The sequence below is a fragment of the Rhea pennata genome, unplaced genomic scaffold, assembly GCF_028389875.1.
Source record: "Rhea pennata isolate bPtePen1 unplaced genomic scaffold, bPtePen1.pri scaffold_32, whole genome shotgun sequence".
NCBI lineage: Eukaryota > Metazoa > Chordata > Aves > Rheiformes > Rheidae > Rhea > Rhea pennata.
In genome coordinates, this window is record NW_026907679.1 from 95531 (window position 1) to 118966 (window position 23436).

Sequence of the window (23436 nt, forward strand, 5' to 3'; positions counted from 1 at the left end):
CTGGGAACAAGCCTGTGCTCCTCCCTCTACACCAAAGTCAGAGTGAATCCTTTTGCCTCTGTGGAATCAGAAATGGTCATTCTGAGTGCAGCAGAAGTGTGGATGATTTCTACCTCCAAGAATCCTCCTCCTGTGTGACAGGGTCAAACTCAGCTAAAGAAAACAAACCAAAAAAAGCCTTTAAACTCTTCATGAACCTACATCGTTTAGAATGGAGTGGATTAAATCTGACTGGAACTGGGAATATAAATCTTAGTCACGTCTGTTCCCATGTACACAGTGCTGTAGGTCAGGGCTGACTCCTCGGGAGCCCACAGGCAGAGGCCGCTGCTCCTCACAGCAAGCTCAGCCAGCACAAACCAGAGTTTAAGCCATGGAGCTCAGTGATGGTGCAGCTGAGATGGGGAGTGCTAATGTGTGTGTGCACTGGGGGAGGTGCTGGTGGAGGGGGTTGAAAGAGCTTTGCTCAGAGAAGTGTGTCCTAATTTGTGTCTATCTGTTCTTCCTTGGACAGTCCTGCAAGCTCAGGAGGTGCAAAATGTCCAACAGCAGCTCCCTCAGTGAGTTCCTCCTCCTGCTGTACGCTGACACCCGGGAGCTGCAGTTCTTGCACTTCTCCATCTTCTTGGGCATCTACCTGGCTGCCCTCCTGGTCAATGGCCTCATCATCACAGCCGTAGCCTGTGACCACCACCTCCACACCCCCATGTACTTCTTCCTCCTCAACCTCTCCCTCCTCGACCTTGGCTCCATCTCCACCACTGTCCCCAAATCCATGGCCAATTCTCTGTGGAACACCAGGGCCATTTCCTACTCGGGATGTGCTGCCCAGGTCTTCCTGGTTTTCTTCTTGTTTTCAGCAGAGTATTCTCTCCTCACTGTCATGGCCTATGACCGCTACGTTGCCATCTGCAATCCCCTGCACTATGGCACAATCATGGACAGCAGAGCTTGTGTCAGAATGGCAGCAGCTGCCTGGGCCAGTGGGTTTCTCAATGCTCTCCTGCACACTGCTAACACATTTTCACTCCCTCTCTGCCAAGGCAACACAGTGGACCAGTTCTTCTGTGAAATTTCCCAGATCCTCAAGCTCTCCTGCGCAGACTCCTACCTCAGGGAAGTTGAGCTTCTTGGGATTATTAGCTGTTTAATCTTAGGGTGTTTCATTTTCATTGTGCTGTCCTACGTGCAGATCTTCAGGGCTGTGCTGAGGATCCCCTCCGAGCAGGGCCGACACAGAGCCTTTCCCATGTGCCTCCCTCACCTGGCCGTGGTCTCCCTGTTTCTCGGCACTATCATCTTTCCCTACCTGAAGCCACCTTCTGTCTCCTCCCCAGTTCTGGATCTGGTGCTGGCTGTTCTGTACTCAGTGGTGCCTCCAGCAGTGAACCCCCTCATCTACAGCATAAGGAACAAGGAGCTCCAGCAGGCAGTGAGGAAACTGTTTCAGCTGGTACTAGTTCAGCAGCAATGAGCTGCCCATCTCTCCTCACATCTGATTCCCAGTTCATCTCCACAGCTCTTGTGCTTTGGGAGTTCTGTCTGTGATAGTCATGTTTGTTCAGAAATGTCTGAATTCCTCCCACGTATCTGGAGGCACAAACCTTGTCTTTCTCACCCAGAGGCCCTCTGTAAATCTTCCTATCACTGTGTCAGAGCTGGCCTCCCAAGTAGCATCTCTGTAATAAAAAAGGGTCTTCCGAGTACTGTGCCTGAATGATGGGTTCTTTTTCCAAAGCTTGAGCCAAGAATGCACTCAGGGAATTACACCCAAAAAGGCCCTGTTTTTGTGCTTACATTTTCCACGGGCTTAGGGTCATGATCTCTTTTGGGTGATGTGTGTGGGAATGAGGGCTGGATTTAGCTGTCACTTATGAGTGCCCAGGGTGCTTAGAGAGGGTGAGTGGTCAAGAGGTGTCTGCTGGGGACTGTCCCACATATTGGAGGGCTGGTAACAGATGCTGCCCATCCTTCTGGAAGGGAATATGGAGTCACCCAGAGAGCACAGGGCATCTCCAGGGGCAGCGTGTGCCTGGAATAGGCAGGGAGCAGAGATTCTCAAAACCAGGCAGAGTAAAGCAAATGTAAAGGGCCAAAGCAAGGAATGCCCCACATGTCCCTGAGGAGAGGGAGTGGACTGGGACTAATAAACCTCTGAATACATCCTGAGCAATGTGTAATGTCCCATGATTGCTCCATCTATCCATGATTGGAGATTCTGGATGGGAGGTTTTCAGATGCAGTGATGCTGGTCCAATATCATCACCTAGGGACATGTTCCAATAGCATGTACCCTAGGGACCCCTTAACTCTACCAGAACTGTTTCCTTATCTCAGCTGTGCTCAGCTTGAGCAGCCACTGGCTGTGAAGCAGCTCGGCATTGTTGACAAGATGGAATATGCCCGTCTGACCTTGGCAGGAGTTTGGTCAGTGTGCAGAGAACACACTCTGGGGCTGCGATCACGTACTCTGCCAGTCCCCTGACTCACTGCCAGATCTCCCACAGATCTTCTCCCTGCATATACACACAGTGGCGAAGCTTCCCCATGGTCATTCTTCCAGACTAGCCCTTCCAGGGTTGACAGCACATCCCACCTGTGGGGTGGTCCATGACCAGGTCCATCCTTTTGCATGTCTCTATATCCTGATGGAGGGGAAAAGGCCAGCCTTGCATGGCTTCTCTTCTGCATGAGACCCCTGGCAGATCCCAGAGCATGGTGTCTGCTGAAGCCTGCATGGGGCACAGCCTTGGCTGGGCAAGGGCTAGGTGAGGCAGTCAGGCACTACAGGCCGGGTGGTGAGGTACCAGAAAAGGTACTCTGGGTCTCACTGCCTGTCCCATCACCATGAACATGACAGATGATCTGGATGCATGCTTGAACCTGACTTTCGTCTCTGGGCCTACTTCGCTCGCCTCAGGTGTGTACTGTGGGGTGGGGCCCTGGCTGCTGATGTCCCTCCCATGCCAGTCATGTGACTGTCTTTGGCTCCCACCTCCCAGTCTTGGAGGGAGCAGCGGGCCCTTGCTGCTCTTGGACAATGGCAGAGCTACAATGAGAAAATGGGCCCACACATATCCAGATGAGTCTCCTGAAAAGAGTTCAGGCATGCCCCAAAAGATGTCTTGTCCATCTCTTGGAGAGTTGTGCAACTAGCTCCGCAACACGGTGTTGTCCAAAATCTGTGTTCTGTTACCCAGTGTGCAAGCACCCAATAGATACACACAGGGTTGAGATATTTGTTTATTTGATTTCTGCGCAGAGATGGGGGTTCCAGGTGTAAATCCACAAAGCCAGCATACCTTCTCCCCCTCCCATTCTTGATTTATACACACTTTTCAGGGAGTACTTTATAAAAATCTTTCTAGTGCTTACAATTCCATTACATCAGATGATGGCTCTACGCTTGCGCTTTCACATTCTTGTTAATTAGCATAGGAAGCGAAGAAGAGGTGGTAACATCATTATCATGTCATTTCCGTCTCATTATTCATTTAGGGGTGTGTAGTTTAATATGTTAATAAGCCTTAATGAACCTAAGGTCACTTCTGGGTTATTCTGCCGGTTTTGTCTTGCCTACCCCTCGCAATCTTCAAAGTGCTGTGGTTTCATCAAGGTTCTTTAGCCGGAGCTGGTTATCCTTTGCAGTACTGTTTTTCTCTCTCCCTTGTCCTTCAGACTTGTTAACTATTTGCAAGGTTTTTCTCACAGTATTTCTCTAACAACAGTGGCATGCACACAAGAAGGCAGTGGTGCACGTGTAAGCCCCCAGAAACCTCCTGCTGAGCTGTGAGGGGGCTGAGTGCCAGCTTTAGTAGAGAGGCTGACTGCAGGAAATCCCGCCTCTGCCAACCACTCCCAGCACTGCCCACGATGCTTGGAAAATCAGAACTTTCCTACAGGCTCCAACTCCAGAAAGGGCTCAATTCTTTGTGCTTCCAGAGCCTTGCTCACTGCCATTTCCTTTCATTGATACTGTCAAGAGAGGTGGAGGAGAGAAGCCAGGACAATGTTGTTCACAAAAGGCTTTATCCATTAACCAGATAAATCTCCTCATGTGTGCTTGGCCAGCTTGGCTAGGGCAAAAGGTTCTCAGTCTCTGGTCACCTACATCAATGTCAGAAAGTTTAATGTGAAAGCTGACTTGAGTTCCACCTCACCCAGACAGCTGAGCATACCTGTGAGCACACCTGTAAGCACACCCTAGCACCATGAGTTGACTGTCTTCAATAGACTTGATGGCAGCTGGTCAGTCAGAAGGTGCTTGCTTCATGAGTCTACTGCAGAGATGTGGCTTAGGTCCCGACATCTTGGAGAATCCTATGCACCAGCGATTCATACTGCATACACCAGCAGCTGGGAGGCCTGGCAGGAGCAATCTCAGTGCATGATATTCGTGCTGACAGCCACAGTAGCCACTGTGCAACCTTCAAGAGGTTGAGCCCAATGCGAACATGTGTTTAGAAGAGGGAGCACTGCTTTCCTGGACCTACTGCTCTTCTGTCCTGAAGACAGAGAACCATGCTGGCTTGGGCCCTGGCACTGCTGCTGTGAGGCAGGCAGGTAGGCAGAGGAACCTGCACCCATGGCACCTGAGGCCATGCTGTGGTGCCTAGAAGAACTTAGCTTGCCCCTTACCTCCAGCACACCCAACTCTGTCAAGAGATCCCCCCTGCCCAGCTGCTGGTACACTATCCAGCTCTGCTCATCTACGTGGCTGCTTGTGGAGCTGTGGTAGAAGCCACTTCACCATGCCAAGATGTGGCTGGACTCCTGCCCTTTCTGTGGTGACAGGGCCACCCTGGTGCACAGGAACAGAGAGGAAGGAGCCCAGCAGGCTTTCCTGGCCACCCACAGGAGATGCATATCCACGCATGGAGAAACTCAGCAGCCCTGGTGTCCTGGTGACAGGGGCTGCATGAGGGCTTTCATCCCAGGGGCCTTGTACCTCCCACCATGCTGGGGCAGGAGACCCATGGCCAGAGAGGCTGTGGTGTGGCCCCAGGTTCCTGATGTCACCGTGCTGTCATCCAACAATGCAGTCACAACGCCCAAAGGCAGCAGAAGAGGCAGAGGCTCCCGGGCCCCTGCCAGTCTGCCAGGCTTCACAGCTGGCTGCAGCCAAGGGCTCTCTGCAGGCTCCCTGGAGGCCATCCTTGGCCACAAACACACCCCTGCGTGGGCAGCAGGGCTGTCGATGGCTATCGAGCAGGATGTTATTGCAGGACATCCAGGGGCAGTGGAGCCTGAACCTCAGGACACCCACTGACAGAAGCAGTCAGCAGCTGTACCTCCATTTGGTACGCAGATCTCTTGCTGGCCTTCCTCTGGCCTTACTTCCTGACCTTGCTTTGTACCTCCTCTGTCCTGCCTTGGTGCTGAGACCATTTCCTGCAGTGCCTCCCCTGCTCATCGAGGGCCTGTGCCTGCTGCTCTGCTCTCGAACACTGCCTAACGCTGCCTCCTGTGCCCACTGCCACTGCCCCAGCACAAATGCCCCTGTCTAACCCTTTCCTCCCCATCTTGGCAGGGCTCCCCATGCACAGCCCTGCTCTCTCCAGACACCTGCTCCCCGTCAGAGCAGCACAGCACTGGGGACACCCTCATTTCCACCACAGGGGATGAAGCTGCTGTGACATGCTGCACCCCCTGCCCCAATGCATCATGGAGGGTGGGCAGCCAACATGCACCTCCATAGCAGGGACACACCAGGGACAGGACAGGACTGGACATGGCAGCAAGCAGACAACCTACCAGGGGCTCCAAGCCACACAAAGCCGAACACTCCTGCCCTCCCATTCTCTTCCAGTCCTCCAAGGCTTTGCAACAGGCCCTGCCTGTGAACAGCCAGGCACTTCCCACCTCCAGGAAGCAGAGAGCAATGCTCTCCCCAGGGCTCAGCACGCCAGCTCTCATCTCCCTGTTTTGCCTCCCATGCCCTCATAAGCGCATACACCCTTCAGGTGCCTGCTGCTGCACTAAGGGCTTTCATGGGAAAGGATCATAGAATCACAGAATCAGAAAATCAGTAAGGTTGGAAGGGACCTCTGGAGATCATCTAGTCCAACAGCCCTGCTCAGCAGGGTCACCTGCAGCCTGTTAGACAAGATTGCATCCAGGCAGGCCTTGAAGATCTCCAGAGAAGGAGACTCCACAACCTCTCTGGGCAACCTGTTTCAGTGCTCTGTCACTCTCACAGGAAAGAAATTCCTCCTCACGTTCAGGCGGAACTTCCTGTGCTTCCATTTCTGCCCATTGCCTCTTGTCCTGTCACATGGGACAACTGAAAAAAGTTTGTCCTCGTCCCCTTGACACCCTCCCTTCAGGTATATATACACATTGATCAGATCCCCCCTCAGTCTTCTCTTCCCCAGGCTAAACAGGCCCAGCTCTCCCAGCCGTTCCTCATAGCGCAGATGCTCCAGCCCTCTGATCATCCTCGTAGCCCTATGCTGGACTCTCTCCAGCAGCTCCATGTCTCTCTTGTACTGGGGATCCCAGAGCTGGACACAGGACTTGAGGTGAGGCCCCCCCAGGGCTGAGTAGAGGGACAGGATCACCACCCTTAACCTCCTGGCAACACTCTTCCTAATGCAGCCCAGGAGACCGTTGGCCTTCTTGGCCACAAAAACACATTGCTGGCTCATGGTCAACTTGTCATCCACCAGCACTCCCAGGGCCTTCTCTGCACAGCTGCTCTCCAGAAGGTCAGCCCCCACCTTTTACAGGTGCATGGGGTTATTCCTCCCCAGGTGCAGGACTCTGCACTTGCCCTTGTTGAACCTCATGAGGTTCCTCTCCACCCAACTCTCCAGCCTTTCCAGGTCTCTCTGGATGGCAGCACAGCCCTCAGGTGTATCAGCCACTCCTCCCAGCTTGGTATCATCCGCAAACCTGCTAAGGAAGCACTTTGTCTCCTCATCCAGGTCATCGATGAGTAAATTGGATAGGATAGGACCAGTACTGAGCCCTGGGGAACTCCACTAGCCACAGGCCTCCAACTAGACTCCGCACCACTGATGACAACCCTCTGAGCTCTGCCTTTCAGCCAGTTCTCAACCCACCTCACTGTCTGCTCATCTAACCCACACTTCCTGAGCTTATCTAGGAGGATGTTATGGGAGATAGTGTCAAAAGCCTTGCTGAAGTCAAGGTACACAACATCCACTGCTCTGCCCTCATCTCCCCACCCAGTCATTCCATCATAGAAGGCTATTAGCTTGATCCCCTAAGCAAGGATTTCCCCTTGGTGAATCCATGCTGACTACTCCTGATCACCTTCGTATCCTCCATATGGCTGGAGCTGACACCCAGAATGAGATGTTCCATCACCTTTCCAGGGATGGAGGTGAGGCTGACCAGCCTATAGTTGCCTGGCTCCTCCTCTTGTCCTTCCTGAAGACTGGAGTGACACTGGCTTTCTGCCAGTGCCCAGGCACCTCTCCAGTTCTCCAGGACCTTTCAAAGATGATGGAGAGCAGTCTGGCAAGAACATCCACCAGCTCCCTCGGTACCCGTGGGTGCATCCCATCTGGGCCCATGGATTTGTGAATGTCAGGCTTGCCCAGAAGATCTTTAATCTCATCCTCCTCAATGAAAGGACAGTCTTCCCTTCTCCAGACTTTCTCCCTTGTCTCCAGGCTCTGGGATTCTTGAGGGCTGCCCTTAGCAGTGAAGACTGAAGCCCAGAAGGCATTCAGTAATTCTGCCTTCTCCATATCCCTTGTCACCAGGGCCCACGCCCCATTCAGTAGTGGGCCCACATTTTCCCTAGTCCTCCTCTTTCTACTGATGTATTTGAAGAAGCCCTTCCTATTGTCCTTGACATCCCTTGCCAGACTTAATTCCAAATACGCCTTAGCCTTCCTAGTTGCATCTCTACATACTCTGACAGCATTTTTATAATTCTCCCAAGTAGCCTGTCCTTTTTTCCACATTCTGTGTACTGTCTTGTTCTGTTTGAGTATTGCCAGGAGCTCCTTGCTCACACATGCAGGTCTCCTGCCTCCTTTGCTGGCCTACTTTCTCCTTGGGATGCACCGCTCTTGGGCTTGGAGGAAGGGATGCTTGAATACTAGCCAAATCTCCTGAACCACCCCTCCTTTTAGGGCCTTAACCCATGATATTCCTCCAAATAGGTCTCTGAACAGCCCAGAGTCTGCTCTCCTGAAGTCCAGGGTTGCAATCCTGCTTATTGCCTTACTTCCTCCATGCAGGATCCTGAACTCCACCATCTCGTGGTCACTGCAGCCAAGGCAGCACCCTGACTTCACATCTCCAGTCAGTCTTTCTTTGATGCTTAGGACAAGGTCCAGCAGCACACCCTTCCTCTACCACCTGTGTCAAGAAGTTATCATCAATTTACTGCAGGAGCCTCCTGGACTGTTTGTGCCTAGCTCTGTTGTCCTTCCAGCAGGTATCAGGGTGGTTGAAGTCTCCCATGAGAACCAGGACCTGTGATTGTGAGGCTACCTCCAGCTGCCTGTAGAAGGCCTCATCGACTTCTTCTTCCTCGTCAGGTGGCCTGTAGTAGACACCCACAACAGTGTCCCCCGTGTTAGCCTGACCTTTGATCTTTACCCATAAGCTCTCAACTGGCTCCTCCTCTAACCCTAGGCAGAGCCCGATGCCTTCCAGTTGCTCTCTCACATAAAGAACAATTCCACCACATCATCTTTCTGGCCTGTCTCTCCTAAAAAGCACATAGCCATCCATGAGAGCGTTCTAGTCATGTCAGCTATCCCACCATGTCTCTGTGACTGCGATGAGATCATGGCCCTGCGATCGCACACAGATCTCCAGCTCCTCCTGTTTATTCCCCATGCTGCGTGCATTGGTGTACAGGCATTTCGGAGAGGTAGTCATGCATGCAGGTTTCCCAGGAAGGGTGTACAGGGGTTGCCCATAGCCATGTTCTAAATGCACATCCCCAGCTGCATTTACCCATTGGAGGGCCCCCAACCCAAGTTGTGTTCTGTTGTCTACCCTGTCTCTATGACACCCCGCTCCCCCTTCCTACCTAGTTTAAAGCCCTCTTTACTAGGCTGGCCAAACTGTTTGCAAAGGCAAATGTGCCCTGCTTGGTGAAGTGAAGCCCATCTCTCCCCACCAGTTGTTTGGTCTTCAAACTATTCTGCATGGTCATAGAACCCAAAACCCTGTTACCAACACCAGCAGTGTAGCCAGTTTCTGATTTGGAAAATCTTCCAACGCCTCCTCCCATGCCTCCCCCTAATCGGCAGGTATCTGCATGAGAGCTCCTTGTCTGCGCTCCCTTTGTAGTCAGTGGAGATGGAGGGGGGGAATCAGTTGCTCATACACAAACACTTGGTGACAGTTGAAGAGAGAAAGTTGGTGCAAGGCATGTACCAATGACCACTTGTTTTGCTGCAGCAAATGGGAGACTCGCATTCTCCTGCAGCATTGGATGGGGCCAGGTGAGGAATTTCTGTGGCCCTCTGAAATGACACTAGATGCCTGCTACAACTAGAGCTCCACTCACTGTGAGGCTGAGACACAGGCAGAGTCCAATGCTAAAAACAGCTATCTGCCAGTTCAGGGCAGATACTTCATTTAATGACACAGAAATGGGCTGGCAGGGCCATGTCAGATGCTTGGGGTGTCCAGCACAACCACCTGTCTCTAGCACATACAGCATGGCACTTAAAGGGAAACCATGTCCCATTGGAGTGGCTGATGGGCATGTGCCCCAGGGCATCTTGGGTTTCCTACATTTGCCCAAACAAATGAATCCTACCTCTGCTTTCAGGCACAGTCTGTACTGTCTACATCCAAGTGTGCTGCAGAAGAGGGAGGCACATCACACCCAGGTCTCCTCTCTAGTGTCAGCACTCTCAAACACTTCTTGCTCTACTCCCACTGAACCTCTTCTCACCCCACTAGATGATACAAACAGGGACTGGACTAATGAGGATCTCAGGATAGCTGGATTGCAGGCTGCCCAGGCCCAGGGATTTCTTCAGTGGCACCTTGTCCTTCCTGGAGACTGGTTCAAGAAATCTGTCAAATGACCAACAGTGTCACAGAGCCAGCTCACGCAGTCAGTCCCTTTCCTGGCATTCCTGCACAGCCCAGCCCTTTCTCTGCGGCCTTGGGCACTGCAGGGTTTGCTGTCTTAGTGGGAACCTCCTTTCACCATTCCATTACCACCTGCTATCCATGCCAGCGTGTCAGCACTTGAAATCAAAGCCTTTGCGTGAATGAGGTCCTTGGTAAAATGTTTCCTCGTGACAAATCTTTGTTAGTGACACAGCTGAGGTGCTGAAGCAGACAAACATGCAAATTGCAGACTGAATGAGTAGACTGTGAGTTGGTTTGAGAACTGGCTGAAAGGCAGAGCTCAGAGGGTTATCATCAGTGGCACAGAGTCTAGTTGGAGGCCTGTGGCTCGTGGAGTTCCCCAGGGCTCAGTACTGGGTCCCATCCTGTTCGACTTCTTCATCAATGACCTGGATGAGGGGATGGAGTGCCTCCTCAGCAAGTTTGCTGATGATACCAAGCTGGGAGGAGTGGCTGATACACCTGAGGGCTGTGCTGCCATCCAGAGAGACCTGGAAAGGCTGGAGAGCTGGGCAGAGAGGAACCTCATAAAGGTCAATGAGGGCGAGGGCAAGTGCAAGGTCCTGCACCTAGGGAGAAATAACTTCATGCACCAGTACAAGCTGGGGGCTGAGCTGCTGGAGAGCAGCTCTGCAGAGAAGGACCTGGGAGTCCTGGCAGACAACAAGCTGACCACGATGAGCTAGCAATGTGCCCTTGTGGCCAGGAAGGCCATTGGTCTCCTGAGGTGCATTAGGAAGAATGTTGCCAACAGGTCGAGGGAGGTAATTCTGCCACTCTGCTCAGCCCTACTGAGGCCACACCTGGAGTACTGTGTCCAGTTCTGGGCTCCCCAGTACAAGAGAGATGCAGAACATGTGGAGAAAGGCCCGGGTAGGGCTATGAGGATGATCAGAGGGCTGGAGCATCTGCCGTACGAGGAATGGCTGCGAGAGCTTGGCTTGGTTAGCTTGGAGAAGACTGAGGGGGGATCTTATCAATGTGTCTAAGTATCTGAAGGGAGGGTGTCAAGGGGATGAGGCTAAACTCTTTTCAGTTGCCCCATGCAAAAGGACAAGAGGCAATGGGCACAAACTGAAACAGAGGAAGTTCTGCCTGATTATGAGCAGGCATTTCTTTCCTGTGAGAGTGACAGAGCAATGGAAGAGGTTATCCGGAGAGGTTGTGAAGTCTTCTTCTCTGGAGATACTCAAAACCCAACTAGATGCAATCCTGTCTAACATGATCTAGGTGACCCTTCTTGAGCAGGGGCTTGGACTAGATCATCTCCAGAGTTCCCTTCCAACCTTACCCATTCTGTGATTCTGTGATTCTGTGTCTTTAACAAAGCCTTTTACACTGTCTCCCTCAATATATTTACATAGAAGCTCGGATATTAAGGACTGCATGAGTAGGCAACTAGAAGGCTGAAAACTGGTTGGATGATTGGGCTCAGAGGGCTGTTTTGAATAGAGTAATTCTTTGCCTGCAGGCCAGAGAGAAAGGGAGCAGCACAGGGTCTCTCCTGGGACCTGTCCCGTTTAACACTTTGAGGAGTGGCCTGCAGGAGGTAACAGTCATCACATTAGTAGACAACTCCAAAGTGGGTGAGAGGCCCCAGCCTTGTGGCTGAGGGCTGCCACTGAGAGGGCCCTGGACAGGCCGGAGGAATGGGCTGCCGGGATGGAGACTCTTTATGCCGAGAAGACAAGAGGCAATACCGTCTCATACAAACATCCCATCTGTGTGCATTCTTTCCCCGTTGGCCCTGTTTTTGCTTGCTTTGTACCCTCACCTGGTATTTCTGAGATTATTGTCCTGTAAGTCCTGTTTCAGACAGAAATTACATTACACTAGAATCTCCTATTTTTAACTTTGTGCTGTCCTTCAGTTGCACTTGCTGTTCTCTTCTTAGAAGCACCACAAGTCAGTGAACCATCTGCACACACACATTAACAGGTGACACAAGAGAATTTCAGTCTGGAGGACCTTGAGAAAACTGAGGATTCAGCTGACAGAAACCTTGTGAAGCTTCTCAAGGAGAAGGGGCAAGTCCTGCACCTGGGGCAGGATAACTCCATGCTTCAGGGCAAGTTGGGACCTCAGCTGAGAAGTGCCCCTGAGGGGAAGGGCCTGGGTTTTATGAGAAATGCTACGTGAGCCAGTGAGGCACAGTCATTGCGAATAAGGCCAAGTGATTATGGGCTGCATGAGGAGAAGTGTGGCCACCCACACAAGGGGAGCCATTATTCCCCCTCCACTCAGCCCTGGGCTGACGATAGCTGGAGTAACATGTCCCTGAATGGGTCTCCCACGCACTTTTTTTGGTGGTGAGAAGCAGCACAAGAAAGGGAAAGAGTCACAATCTGCAGCTTGGGAGGTTCAAACCAGACATTAACAGGAATCAGTGTCACTCGAAGAGCAGTGCTGTGGTGCTACAGGTCACCCAGAGGGAGGCTGTGATCAGCCCCTGGCTCTGTGTTCCAAGGAACAGCCAGTGAGGATGGAGAGACATCAGTAACAGGGGGGGAGATCCCGAGGTGGGAGCAAGGTGGGGAAGCATCTTGAGTGTCTACTGTCTGCAGGCACCCAGCAGCAGGCATGGGACAGTGTAGGACAGTCTGGTGGAGACAGTGGAGGGCACTGGCATGCTGAAGAGCCTGAAAGAGCAGAGGTCTTTGTTCTACGGCTGTTGTCTCTGTCACTGGGGCCTACCAGGAGGCTTCATGACCTCACTGTCCCCTTGCCCACCAGAGGACCCCAGGAGGTGTTGTGTCATGGTTGGGCACTTGAGCTTGCACATCCCCAGCTGCACACTGCCCCCAGGAGCAGCCCTGGGCAAAATATAGGGGAAAGGATCTCCCTTCTCAGGAGCTGGGTGTCTGCGATCGGCCATTTTGCTTGATAAAACACATCAAGGAGAGATTCGGCATCAGAGTCACCTGCATGTTGCCTTCGCCTACCTGTAATCAGTGCTTCCAACTTTCTGCTCTAATCAGCCCCCAGCGAATCTTTCTTGCTAACAGCCCTCAGTGGGACCCATTAATGCTCTGTGTAACTTTGGGTTCTGCTTCTGACTTTAACTTCTTGAAAGTTTTGTTCAGTCTCCTCTTAGTAACTGAGGCAGGTGGACTCAGCACCAAATACACCATGGGGCTCATTAAAATGAAAAACTTCCTGATGAATCTCTTCTCTCCTCATAATCTTCTTCAAGTCTGGTAAGGCTAATTGCAGAGGTTTCAGAAGTGTAGCTGAAAGTCGGAGACCTTCATAATATGAAATTATTTCTGCTTCTAAATTTTATTTTTATTATTATTATTTCCCACTTACTGAGTAAGTGGCAGGAGCATTCTCCAGGTGATACTGATCCACAGTGTCCCTCAGTGAAGTCAGGACACGCAGGAAAAGCAGTGTCCCAGGGGTCAGATGTTGTACACATAGTCTTCCTCTCCATCTCCTCAACCCTGCCATTGCTCTCATCAGCCACCTGGGAATTCCATCACCCTTGCTAAAGCTAAACCGCTTTCACTAAAGTCTGTAAGTGATTTGTACAGCTCATATGCCTCAATTCCCACCTGCTTTCCTTAGACAACTAGCTACAAATAGACACAGTGGTTTGGAGTTTTTCTTTTCTTCTTTTGATTGTAAACAAACAAAACATAAAGAATGATATAGTTTCATAAAAAATAATTAAAATCCTCCACAGTATGCTAAGTCTGAGCTGCCTCCAGTGAGGCCCACTTCCCACAAGGAGAGCTTTACTAGAAATTTTGGGGATAGAAAGGAAATGGTAGCTAGAAACACAATTCATGACTTGGCTAAAGGGAGAGACTAGTAAAACTTGGAGCAAGCTCGAAACTCCTGAAGTGCAAATCAGTAGCTTCGTATCTGAATGAACCAAGAGCAACGAGAGGTGGAAAACTGGAAACAATGGAAAATTGCAACGTCCAGCTAGTGATGTTAGAAAATATCTTTTTAATCAGGGCATGTGGAAACAGAAGAGAGAGCAATGCAACTCCTGGGGGTCCTGGGCCTTGCTGGGGGTTGTGCCGCTCTCGGGGATCCCTGACCAGGCTGTGCTGGTCTACAAAAGTCTGTGCTGAGACAAGGAGGAGCAGGAAGGTTGGTGGTAGGGATGTTCCCCAACTCCAGCAGCTGCAGAGGTGGGAGCTGGTCACCTCCCAGATTTCTGAATGAGCCAAAATGCAGGTCCTGAGGCACTGCACTGTCTTAAAGGTTCTGCACTGGAGCCTGGGCAGCAGCCCTGCAATGTGTGGACATGTCCAGAGAAGCTCAGGGTCAAAAATGTGGGAGATGCAGGGAGCCAGGGCTGTCCCTTGAGAGAACCAGGATGCTTGTGGGTACCATGGACTCTACCCAGGGGAGAAGCACTGTCCTGAAGTGATACTGAAAAGCTCAAGGACGAGCTGTGGTCAGGAGATGAAGAACATATATTTCCCCAGGCTCAGCCAGAAGGAAATCTGGCCAAAACTAATGGGAAATGGGAAATCTTCCTAGGTTTGATACCTGGCCTCACCCATGGCTTGGAGCACAGCAAGCACAAGGGTCCTGAAGAAAGCCCTCTGGAGTATGCATGCTAAGGACACGTTTGCTCTTTTCTGAAGTACCATCTCTAATTTAAGCTCCTCAGACCAAGCTGAAGACTTCTAAAACCAAAGAGCCTGCTCTGGTGCCTTATGGGAGAAGGTTGCATGCTGTTTCATATTATCCTATACTCTGCTTCTACAGAAAGAGCGACCCATGGCAGAAATCCATGATTTTGATCCTGTCCTTGAAAAATGCCAAAAAAACTCCAAACCGACCCCCATGCCCCAGGGAACTGCACAGGTCTCCCCAATGCAGATACTTGTCAGTGCGGGGCCACAGAATTGGCCTCTCCAGTGCCCCATCTGTTAGATTTTAGAGCCTTTGGCACCGTCTGGAGACATTCCTGAAGGATTCATCAGAACCTTTTGGAACATAGCTGGGATGAGGAGCAGTGACTGCTCTAGGACATGAGGAGAAATCTCTGGGCTTTCTCGCTGGCTGTGCCATCTCCATGGCAGTGACAGGCTGAGCCCTCCGATGATACAAGCTGAGGTAACAGTGGGATGTCCTGTATCACAGGGAGGTCTCCCCAGTAACACAGCAGTGCCCTCACTTCCCCACAAGTTCTGGGAGGTGCTGGTCACTGCTCATGTCCTCCCCGCTGCTGCCCTTTAGAATTGGTCCATAGGTAGGAGTGGGGACAGGAGGGAGTAGGACCCTTTGGGCCACTTGTTCACAGGTAGAGGAGGAGGGACACATTGGAGAGAAGTTTTGGATGACAAGACAGGAGGAGCATCCTTTTTGGCAGTTGAACAGGTGAGGCAAGGCCAAGGGGGCAAGCGAGATGGAGGACTCAGACCACCAGACCAGATCACAATTCCTTGTTCCCGGTACTACAGGGGCTACTGGGGTAAGGGCTTTGGGAGCTCCTTCCCAAGGTGTTGGAGAGAGATTATTAACAGCAAAAATGGGTGTGGATCCTGGGCTGTGGAGGTGGCTGACAAAGGTGGGGGCTGCCACAAGAGCCCTGCCTGAGGGTGTCATCTGGCTCAGGAGACAACGTGGCAGCTGGGTCCTGTAGCTGGGGCTGCCCTGAGCCCCAAGGCTCCTGTGGGGGCAGCTGCATCCCCTTGTGGAAGTTGTGGGGAAATATATGGTCAGGTTTCCCTGGGAGTGGGTCCCCCTTTGCGATGGGGCTCTGGCAGGAAAGGAGTCCTGTGTCCTGGAGCTGGGGCATCCTGCAGCTGCCGTGGGGCTCTAAAGGGCATAGGCAGATTTTTTTTCTCTTTTAGTAACTGCTATCTAAAGGATGTTTTGCTGCACTATGAGCATTGTAAGGCCACAAGGAGAGTTGTGGAGGCTGTTCAGGAGCTGGCTCAACAGTGGAGAAGGCAGGAGGGGCTGCAGCTGGCAATGGGCATGTGGTCGGGGTGTGGGCAGGGAGGTCACAGCTCTCTGCGAAAGCTATGCCAAAAAATGACCAGTGTCAGATCAGTTCTTTGGCAGTAGCTGACAGGCAGGCAGGGGGCACATGGCTCCACTCTTGATGACGAGGTCACTTGTGCTAATGAGGCAGAAGCAGGTCCATGGCTGGGCTATGTGCTTTGGAGCTCACCTCTGCCAGAGCAGCTGAGAGGTCAGCATTTGTGTCATGGCCGGAGAAGTTCTCGTGAGGTGTCTCAGAGGGTTATTGATCTGTTACCTGATAGGCCAGCAGTAGCAAATGGCTGGGGAAGTTATCTTGAGGAAACCTTTCCCATGAAAGCCCTTAGAGCAACAGCAGGCACCTGCTAGGGGTATGTGCTTGTGAGGGCATGTGAGGCAAAAGAGAGAGACGAGAGCTGGCCTGCTGAGCCCTGGGGAGAGCACTTGCTCTCTGCTTTCTGGAGGTGGGAAGTGCCCGGCTGTTCACAGGCAGTGCCTGTCGCAAAGCCTTGGAGGACTAGAAGGGAATGGGAGGGCAGGAGTGTTGGGCTTTGTGTGTTTGAGGGCCCCTGGTGGGTTGCTGGCCTGCTGCCATGTCCAGTACTGTCCCTGGTGTGTCCCTGCTACAGAGGCGCATGTTGGCTGGCCACCCTCCGTGATACATTGGGGCAGCGTGTGCAGCACATCACAGCAGCTTCATTGCCTGTGGTGGAAATGAGGGTGTCCCCAGTGCTGGGCTGCTCTGACGCGGAGCAGGTGTCTGGAGAGAGCCGGGCTGTGCATGAGGAGCCCTGCCAAGATGGGGAGGAAAGGGTTAGACAGGAGCATTTGTGCTGGGGCAGTGGCAGTGGGCACAGGAGGCAGCGTTAGGCAGTGTTCGAGAGCAGAGCAGCAGGCACAGGCCCTCGATGAGCAGGGGAGGCACTGCAGGAAGTGGTCTCAGCACCAAGGCAGGACGGAGAAGGTGCAAAGCAAGGTCAGCAAGTAAGGCCAGAGGAAGGCCAGGAAGAGATCTGCGTACCAAATGGAGGTGCAGCTGCTGAGTGCTTCCGTCAGTGGGTGTCCTGAGATGTAGGCTCCACTGCCCCCGGATGTCCTGCAATAACGTCCTGCTCGATAGCCATCGATAGCCCTGCTGCCCACGCAGGGGTGTGTTTGTGGCCAAGGACGGCCTCCAGGGAGCCTGCAGAGAGCCCTTGGCTGCAGCCAGCTGTGAAGCCTGGCAGACTGGCAGGGGCCCGGGAGCCTCTACCTCTTCTGCTGCCTTTGGGCGTTGTGACTGCATTGTTGGATGACAGCATGGTGACATCAGGAACCTGGGGCCACACCGCAGCCTCTCCTGCCAGGGGTCTGCTGGCCCAACATCAGCGGGAGGTACAAGGCCCCTGGGGTGACAGCCCTCATGCAGTCCCTGTCACCAGGACGCCAGGGCAGCTGAGTCTCTCCGTGTGTGGCCATGCATCTCCTGTGGGTGGCCAGGAAAGCCTGCTGGGCTCCTTTCTCTGTGTCCTGTGCACCAGGGTGGCCCTGTCACCACAGAAAGCGCAGGAGTCCAGCCACATCCTGGCATGGTGAAGTGGCTTCTCCCACAGGTGCACAAGCAGCCACGTAGATGAGCAGAGCTGGATAGTGTACCAGCAGCTGGACAGGGGGTACTTATGGGCAGAGGTGGGTGTGCTGGAGGTAAGGGGCAAGCTAAGTTCTTCTAGGCACCACAGCATGGCCTAAAGTGCCCTGGGTGCAGGTTCCTCTGCCTACCTGCCTGCCTCACAGCAGCAGCGCCAGTGCCCGAGCCAGCACGGTTCTCTGTCTTCAGGACAGAAGAGCGGCAGGTCCAGGAAAGCAGTGCTCTCTCTTCTAAACACGTTTCTGATGGGTTCAACCTCTTGAAGGTTGCACAGTGGTTACTGTGGCTGTCAGCAGGAATAGCGGGCACTGAGATTGCTGCTGCCAGGCCTCCCAGCTGCTCATGTATGCGGTATGAATCACTGGTGCATAGGACTCTCCAAAATGTCAGGACCTAAGCCACATCTCTGCAGTAGCCTCCTGAAGCAGGCACTTTCTGACTGACCAGCTGCCATCAAGTCTGTTGAAGACAGTCAACTCATGGAGCTAGGGTGTGCTTACAGGTGTGCTCACAGGTGTGCTCAGCTGTCTGGGTGAGGTGGAACTCAAGTCAGCTTTCACATTAAACTTTCTGACATTGATGTAGGTGACCAGAGACTGAGAACCTTTTGCCCTAGCCAAGCTGGCCAAGCACACATGAGGACATTTATCTGGTTAATGGATAAAGCCTTTTGTGAACAACATTGTCCTGGCTTCTCTCCTCCACCTCTCTTGACAGTGTCAATGAAAGGAAATGGTAGTGAGCAAGGCTCTGGAAGCACAAAGAATTGAGCCCTTTCTGGAGCTGGAGCCTGTAGGAAAGTTCTGATTTTCCAAGCATCGTGGGCAGTGCTGGGAGTGGTTGGCATAGGCGGCATTTCCTGCAGTCAGCCTCTCTACTAAAGCTGGCACTCAGCCCCCTCACAGCTCGGCAGGAGGTTTGTGCGGCCTTGCATGTGCACCATTGCCTTATTGTGTGAATGCCACCGTGTTGGGCAGCTCGTTGCACAACTCTCCAAGAGCTGGCCAATACCTCTTTTGGGGCATGCCTGGTCTTTCTGCAGGAGACTCAGCTGGATATGTGCGGACCCATTTTCTCATTGTAGCTCTGCTATTGTCTAAGCGCAGCAAGGGCCCACTGCACCCTTCAAGACTGGGAAGTGGGAGCCAAAGATAGTCACATGGCTGGCATGGGAGGGACATCAGCAGCCAGGGCCCCCTCCCACATTACACACCTGAGGCGAGCGAAGTAAACCCAGAAATGGTAGCCAGATTCAAGGATGTATCCAGATCATCTGTCATGTTCATGGTGATGGGACAGGCAGTGAGACAAAGAGTACCTTTTCTGGTATCTCACCTCCTGGCCTGTAGTGCGTGATCACCTCATCTAGCCCCTGCGCAGCCCAAGCTGTGCCCCATGCAGGCTTCAGCAGACACCATGCTCTGGGATCAGCCAGGGGTATCGTGTAGAAGAGAAGCCATGCAAGGCTGGCCTTTTCCCCTCCATCAGGATATAGAGACATGCAAAAGGATGGAGCTGGTCATGGACCACCCCACAGGTGGGGTGCATTACCAGCCCTGGAAGGGCTGGCCTGGAAGAATGCCATGGGGAAGCTTCCCCGCTCTGTGCATATGTAGGGAGAAGATCTGTGGGAGATCTGGCAGTGAGTCAGGGGACTGGCAGAGTGCGTGATCGCAGCCCCAGAGTGTGTTCTCTGCACACTGACCAAACTCCTGTCAAGGTCAGACGTGCATATTCCATCTTGTCAACAATGTCGAGCTGCTTCACAGCCAGTGGCTGCTCAAGCTGAGCACAGCTGAGATAAGGAAATAGTTCTGGTAGATTTAAGGGGTCCTTAGGGTACAACAAGCTGAGTCCCACCTGGGTTTCTGACTCATACTTTCAGCTGCCTCCCATCAGCAACCCTCCTAGGTAGTTCCCAAGCAGTTTATAGTGTAAGTCTTCTATTAAATCTATCCTGACTAAGCTTCCACGATCCTTGAGTACCCACTCTATGCTGGTATCTGACCCTCCTTTTTCTTCCCTGTGGTCACAGCACGTAGCACAAGAAAAAACCTGAGCTCTTCTCCTCTGCACTCACCATGTCTTGGTGCCTTTCCCAGGACACCTGCATCTGCCCTGCAAGCAGACACCTCTGTGCTCCCACACTGTCTTTCACATGCAGTAGCTGCCTGCTGGCATTTCTCCTCACCCAGGCCCTGTACTGCCCAGCTCAGCCCCTCCCCACCTTTTCCCACCTTAACCCTGGCTGTCTGCAGATCTTCTGGGCAGCCCTTCTACCCAGGACAGTGCAAGAGTCCTGGGCCTGAGGTGCCTCAGGCAGCTGCAGTAACACAGCAGCCTGCCTCACACTGACAAACATAGCAACAGGTTTTCATTTATTCCTCCTCACAAGCACACAATTGCTCCTTTGCTCTTCTCTACAGGTGTCCTTGCTCCCCAGAGAGCCTTTCCCCAGGTCAGTGGGTTGATCCTGGCCTGGTCTGCCATTTTCACACCCCTCTCCTAGGCTCTGCATAGGCCCTGGTCTGGCAGAGCTGTTCTGCAGGTAAGTCGGCTGTGGGGGCCCCATGCTGATCAGGGAGGCGGCTATTTGACCAGTATCACTGCATCTGACAACCTCCCACCCAGAATCTCTGGCTGTGGAGGATGGATGGAGCAATCATGGGACATTTCACATTGCTCCGGATTTATTCAGAGGTGTCATCAGACCCAGCCCACTCCCTCTCCTGAGGGACATGTGGGGCATTCCTTGCTTTGGCCCTTTATATTTACTTTACTCTGCTTGGTTTGGGGAGTCTCCACTCACTGCCCATTCCAGGCACATGGTGCCCCTGGAGATGCCCTATGCTCTCTGACTCCATATCCCTTCCAGAAGGATGGTCATCTGTCACCAGCCCTCCAATATGTGGGACAGTCCCGAGCAGACACCTCTTGACCACTCACCCTCTCCAGGCACCCTGGGCACTCGCAAGTGACAGTTAAATCCAGCCCTCATTCCCACACACATCACCCAAAAGAGATGATGCCCCTTAGCCCACGGAAAATGTAAGCACAAAAACAGGGCCTTTTTGGGTGTAATTCCCTGAGTGCATTCTTGGCTCCAGCTTTGGAAAAAGACCCCAACATTCAGGCAGAGTACTCAGAAGACCCTCTTTTATTACAGAGATGCTACTTGGGAGGCCAGCTCTGACACAGTGATAGGCAGATTTACGGAAGGCCTCTGGGTGAGAAAGACAAGGTTTGTGCCTCCAGAAATGTGGGAGGAATTCAGACATTTCTACACAAACATGACTATCACAGACAGACCTCCCAAAGCACAAGAGATGCTGGAGATATAAACTGGGAATCAGTTGTGATGAAAGATGGGCAGCTCATTGCTGCTGAACTAGTACCATCTGGATCAGTTTCCTTGCTGCCTGCTGGAGCTCCTTGTTCCTCATGCTGTAGATGAGAGGGTTCACTGTTGGAGGCACCACTGCGTACAGAACAGCCAGCACCAGATCCAGAACTGGGGAGGAGATAGAAGGTGGCTTCAGGTAGGCAAACATGATAGTGCTGAGAAACAGGGAGACCACGGCCAGGTGAGGGAGGCACATGGAAAAGGCTTTGTGCCGGCCCTGCTCAGAGGGGATCCTCAGCACAGCCCTGAAGATCTGCACGTAGGACAGCACAATGAAAATGAAACACCCTAAGATTAAACAGCTAATAATCCCAAGAAGCTCAACTTCCCTGAGGTAGGAGTCTGCGCAGGAGAGCTTGAGGATCTGGGAAATTTCACAGAAGAACTGGTCCACTGTGTTGCCTTGGCAGAGCGGTAGTGAAAAAGCATTTCGAGTGTGCAGGAGAGCATTGAGAAACCCACTGGCCCAGGCAGCTGCTGCCATTCTGACACAAGCTCTGCTGTCCATGAGGATCCCATAGTGCAGGGGTTGGCAGATGGCAACATAGCGATCATAGGCCATGACAGTGAGGAGAGAATACTCTGCTGAAAACAAGAAGAAAACTAGGAAGACCTGGGCAGCACATCCCAAATAGGAAATGGACCTGGTGTTCCTCAGGGAATTGGCCATGGATTTGGGGACAGTGGTGGAGATGGAGCCAAGGTCAAGGATGGAGAGGTTGAGGAGGAAGAAGTACATGGGGGTATGGAGGCAGTGGTCACAGGCTACGGCTGTGATGATGAGTCCGTTGCCCAGGAGGGCAGCCAGGTAGATGCCCAGGAAGAGGGAGAAGTGCAAGAGCTGCAGCTCCCGGGTGTCAGCGTACAGCAGGAGGAGGAACTCACTGAGGGAGCTGCTGTTGGACATTTTACCCCTCCTGAGCTTGGGGCACTGTCCAAGGAAGAACAGATAGACGCAATTTAGGACACACTTCTCTGAGCAAAGCTCTTTCAACCACCCCCCCCTGCCCCCAAACACACACACATTAGCACTCCCCATCTCAGCAGCAGCATCACTGAGCTCCATGGCTTAAACTCTGGTTTGTGCTGGCTGAGCTTGCCATGAGGAGCAGCAGCCTTTGCCCATGGGCTCCCGAGGAGTCAGCCCTGACCTACAGCACTGAGTATATACGAACAGACGTGACTAAGATTTATATTCCCAGTTCCAGTCAAATTTGATCCACTCCATTCTGAACAATGTAGGTTCATGAAGAGTTTCAAGGCTTTTTTTTGGTTTGTTTTCTTTAGCTGACTTTGACCCTGTCACACCGGAGGAGGATTCTTGGAGGTAGAAATCATCCATACTTCTGCTGCACTCAGAATGACCATTTCTGATTCCAACGAGGCAAAAGGATTCACTCCGTCTTTGGTGTAGAGGGAGGAGCGCTGGCTTGTTCCCAGGTGCCCTCTGCCCCTATCTCAGAGGTGGAGAACAATTGCAAAAGGGTTTTTCATGTTACCAAAAAGGGAATGGCACTGTGGAGAGCAGAGACATCCACTTCCAAAGTGCCCACCAGCACTCTTTCCAAGGATATGTGTGTGTGTGTGTGAGGGGGGATATTCAGCCCTCCCCTTCTGGCCAGCAACACATCGGGCTCCTTCCAGTTGCCCACATGCAGTCTTGCATTTCCGTGTTCTCAGAGTCTAGGTGCTTCTCCCTAAGGCACCTAGGTTACACCCAGCTGCAACGGGAGAGCTGTGCCCTTCTGGAGGGCAGCTTGCAGCCCAGCCAGACACCCCAGGGAAATGGTTGAATGTCCTAAGGGTGTTGAGGATGTTCAGAAGAGAGAGTTGCCTCCTGTCTGGGCAACTGCATTGTCCAGAGCCCGAAAGGTTAGAGGGGGACTTGGGCATCTCACTGTTAAAGACATATCTTCATGGCAGGACCCACATAGTCGGTGTCTGAACTGCATCAGAAACCACCCCCCCCCATGCCTAGAGAGCCCAAGGGGAAGGACAAGGGCAGCATGGGCAGGTAGGAAAGAAACAGGGAGCAATGTCATGATATTTATGCCAAGGGAAGCAGGGACAGGGAGGAACAGAGAGACACTCAGATGTGTCTCCTCTCCTGGATGTCTGACTGCTGAGGAAATGACTCATGTCCTGTACCCCATATCCTTGAGGGACGACAGCTGTATTGGGTGGGAGAGGAGAGGCGGCACTGGAGTGGATAGTTTCCTCTCACACTTTGGCCATGGCTCTGCTGCCTAAAGCCGTCCCTGCAGGGAGCTGTGTCTCTGTCCCCATGTCTCTTCTCTCTCAGTGATCACAGACCCCATCCCACATGCTGAGCATTCAGCTCTGCCCTGCAGAGAGCTCCCGTGGCAGGGCACTG

General features: G+C 52.5%; 2 protein-coding genes across 2 annotated transcripts; one reads left to right on the top strand and one right to left on the bottom strand.

The window, feature by feature from the left end:
• Nucleotides 1–538: 538 nt before the first annotated feature.
• LOC134154645 (olfactory receptor 14A16-like) lies at nucleotides 539–1438 on the top strand (the record flags this gene model as incomplete). The annotated part of the gene is made up of 1 exon (XM_062601321.1): nucleotides 539–1438. A coding segment is annotated over exon 1 (900 nt), but the record flags the coding sequence as incomplete, so codon positions are not given.
• A 19595-nt stretch (nucleotides 1439–21033) lies between these two features.
• Nucleotides 21034–21975, bottom strand: LOC134154646 (olfactory receptor 14A16-like). The gene has a single exon (XM_062601322.1). It carries the CDS (start codon nucleotides 21967–21969, stop codon nucleotides 21034–21036), a length of 936 nt encoding a protein of 311 aa, XP_062457306.1. The 5' UTR covers nucleotides 21970–21975.
• Nucleotides 21976–23436: the final 1461 nt, after the last annotated feature.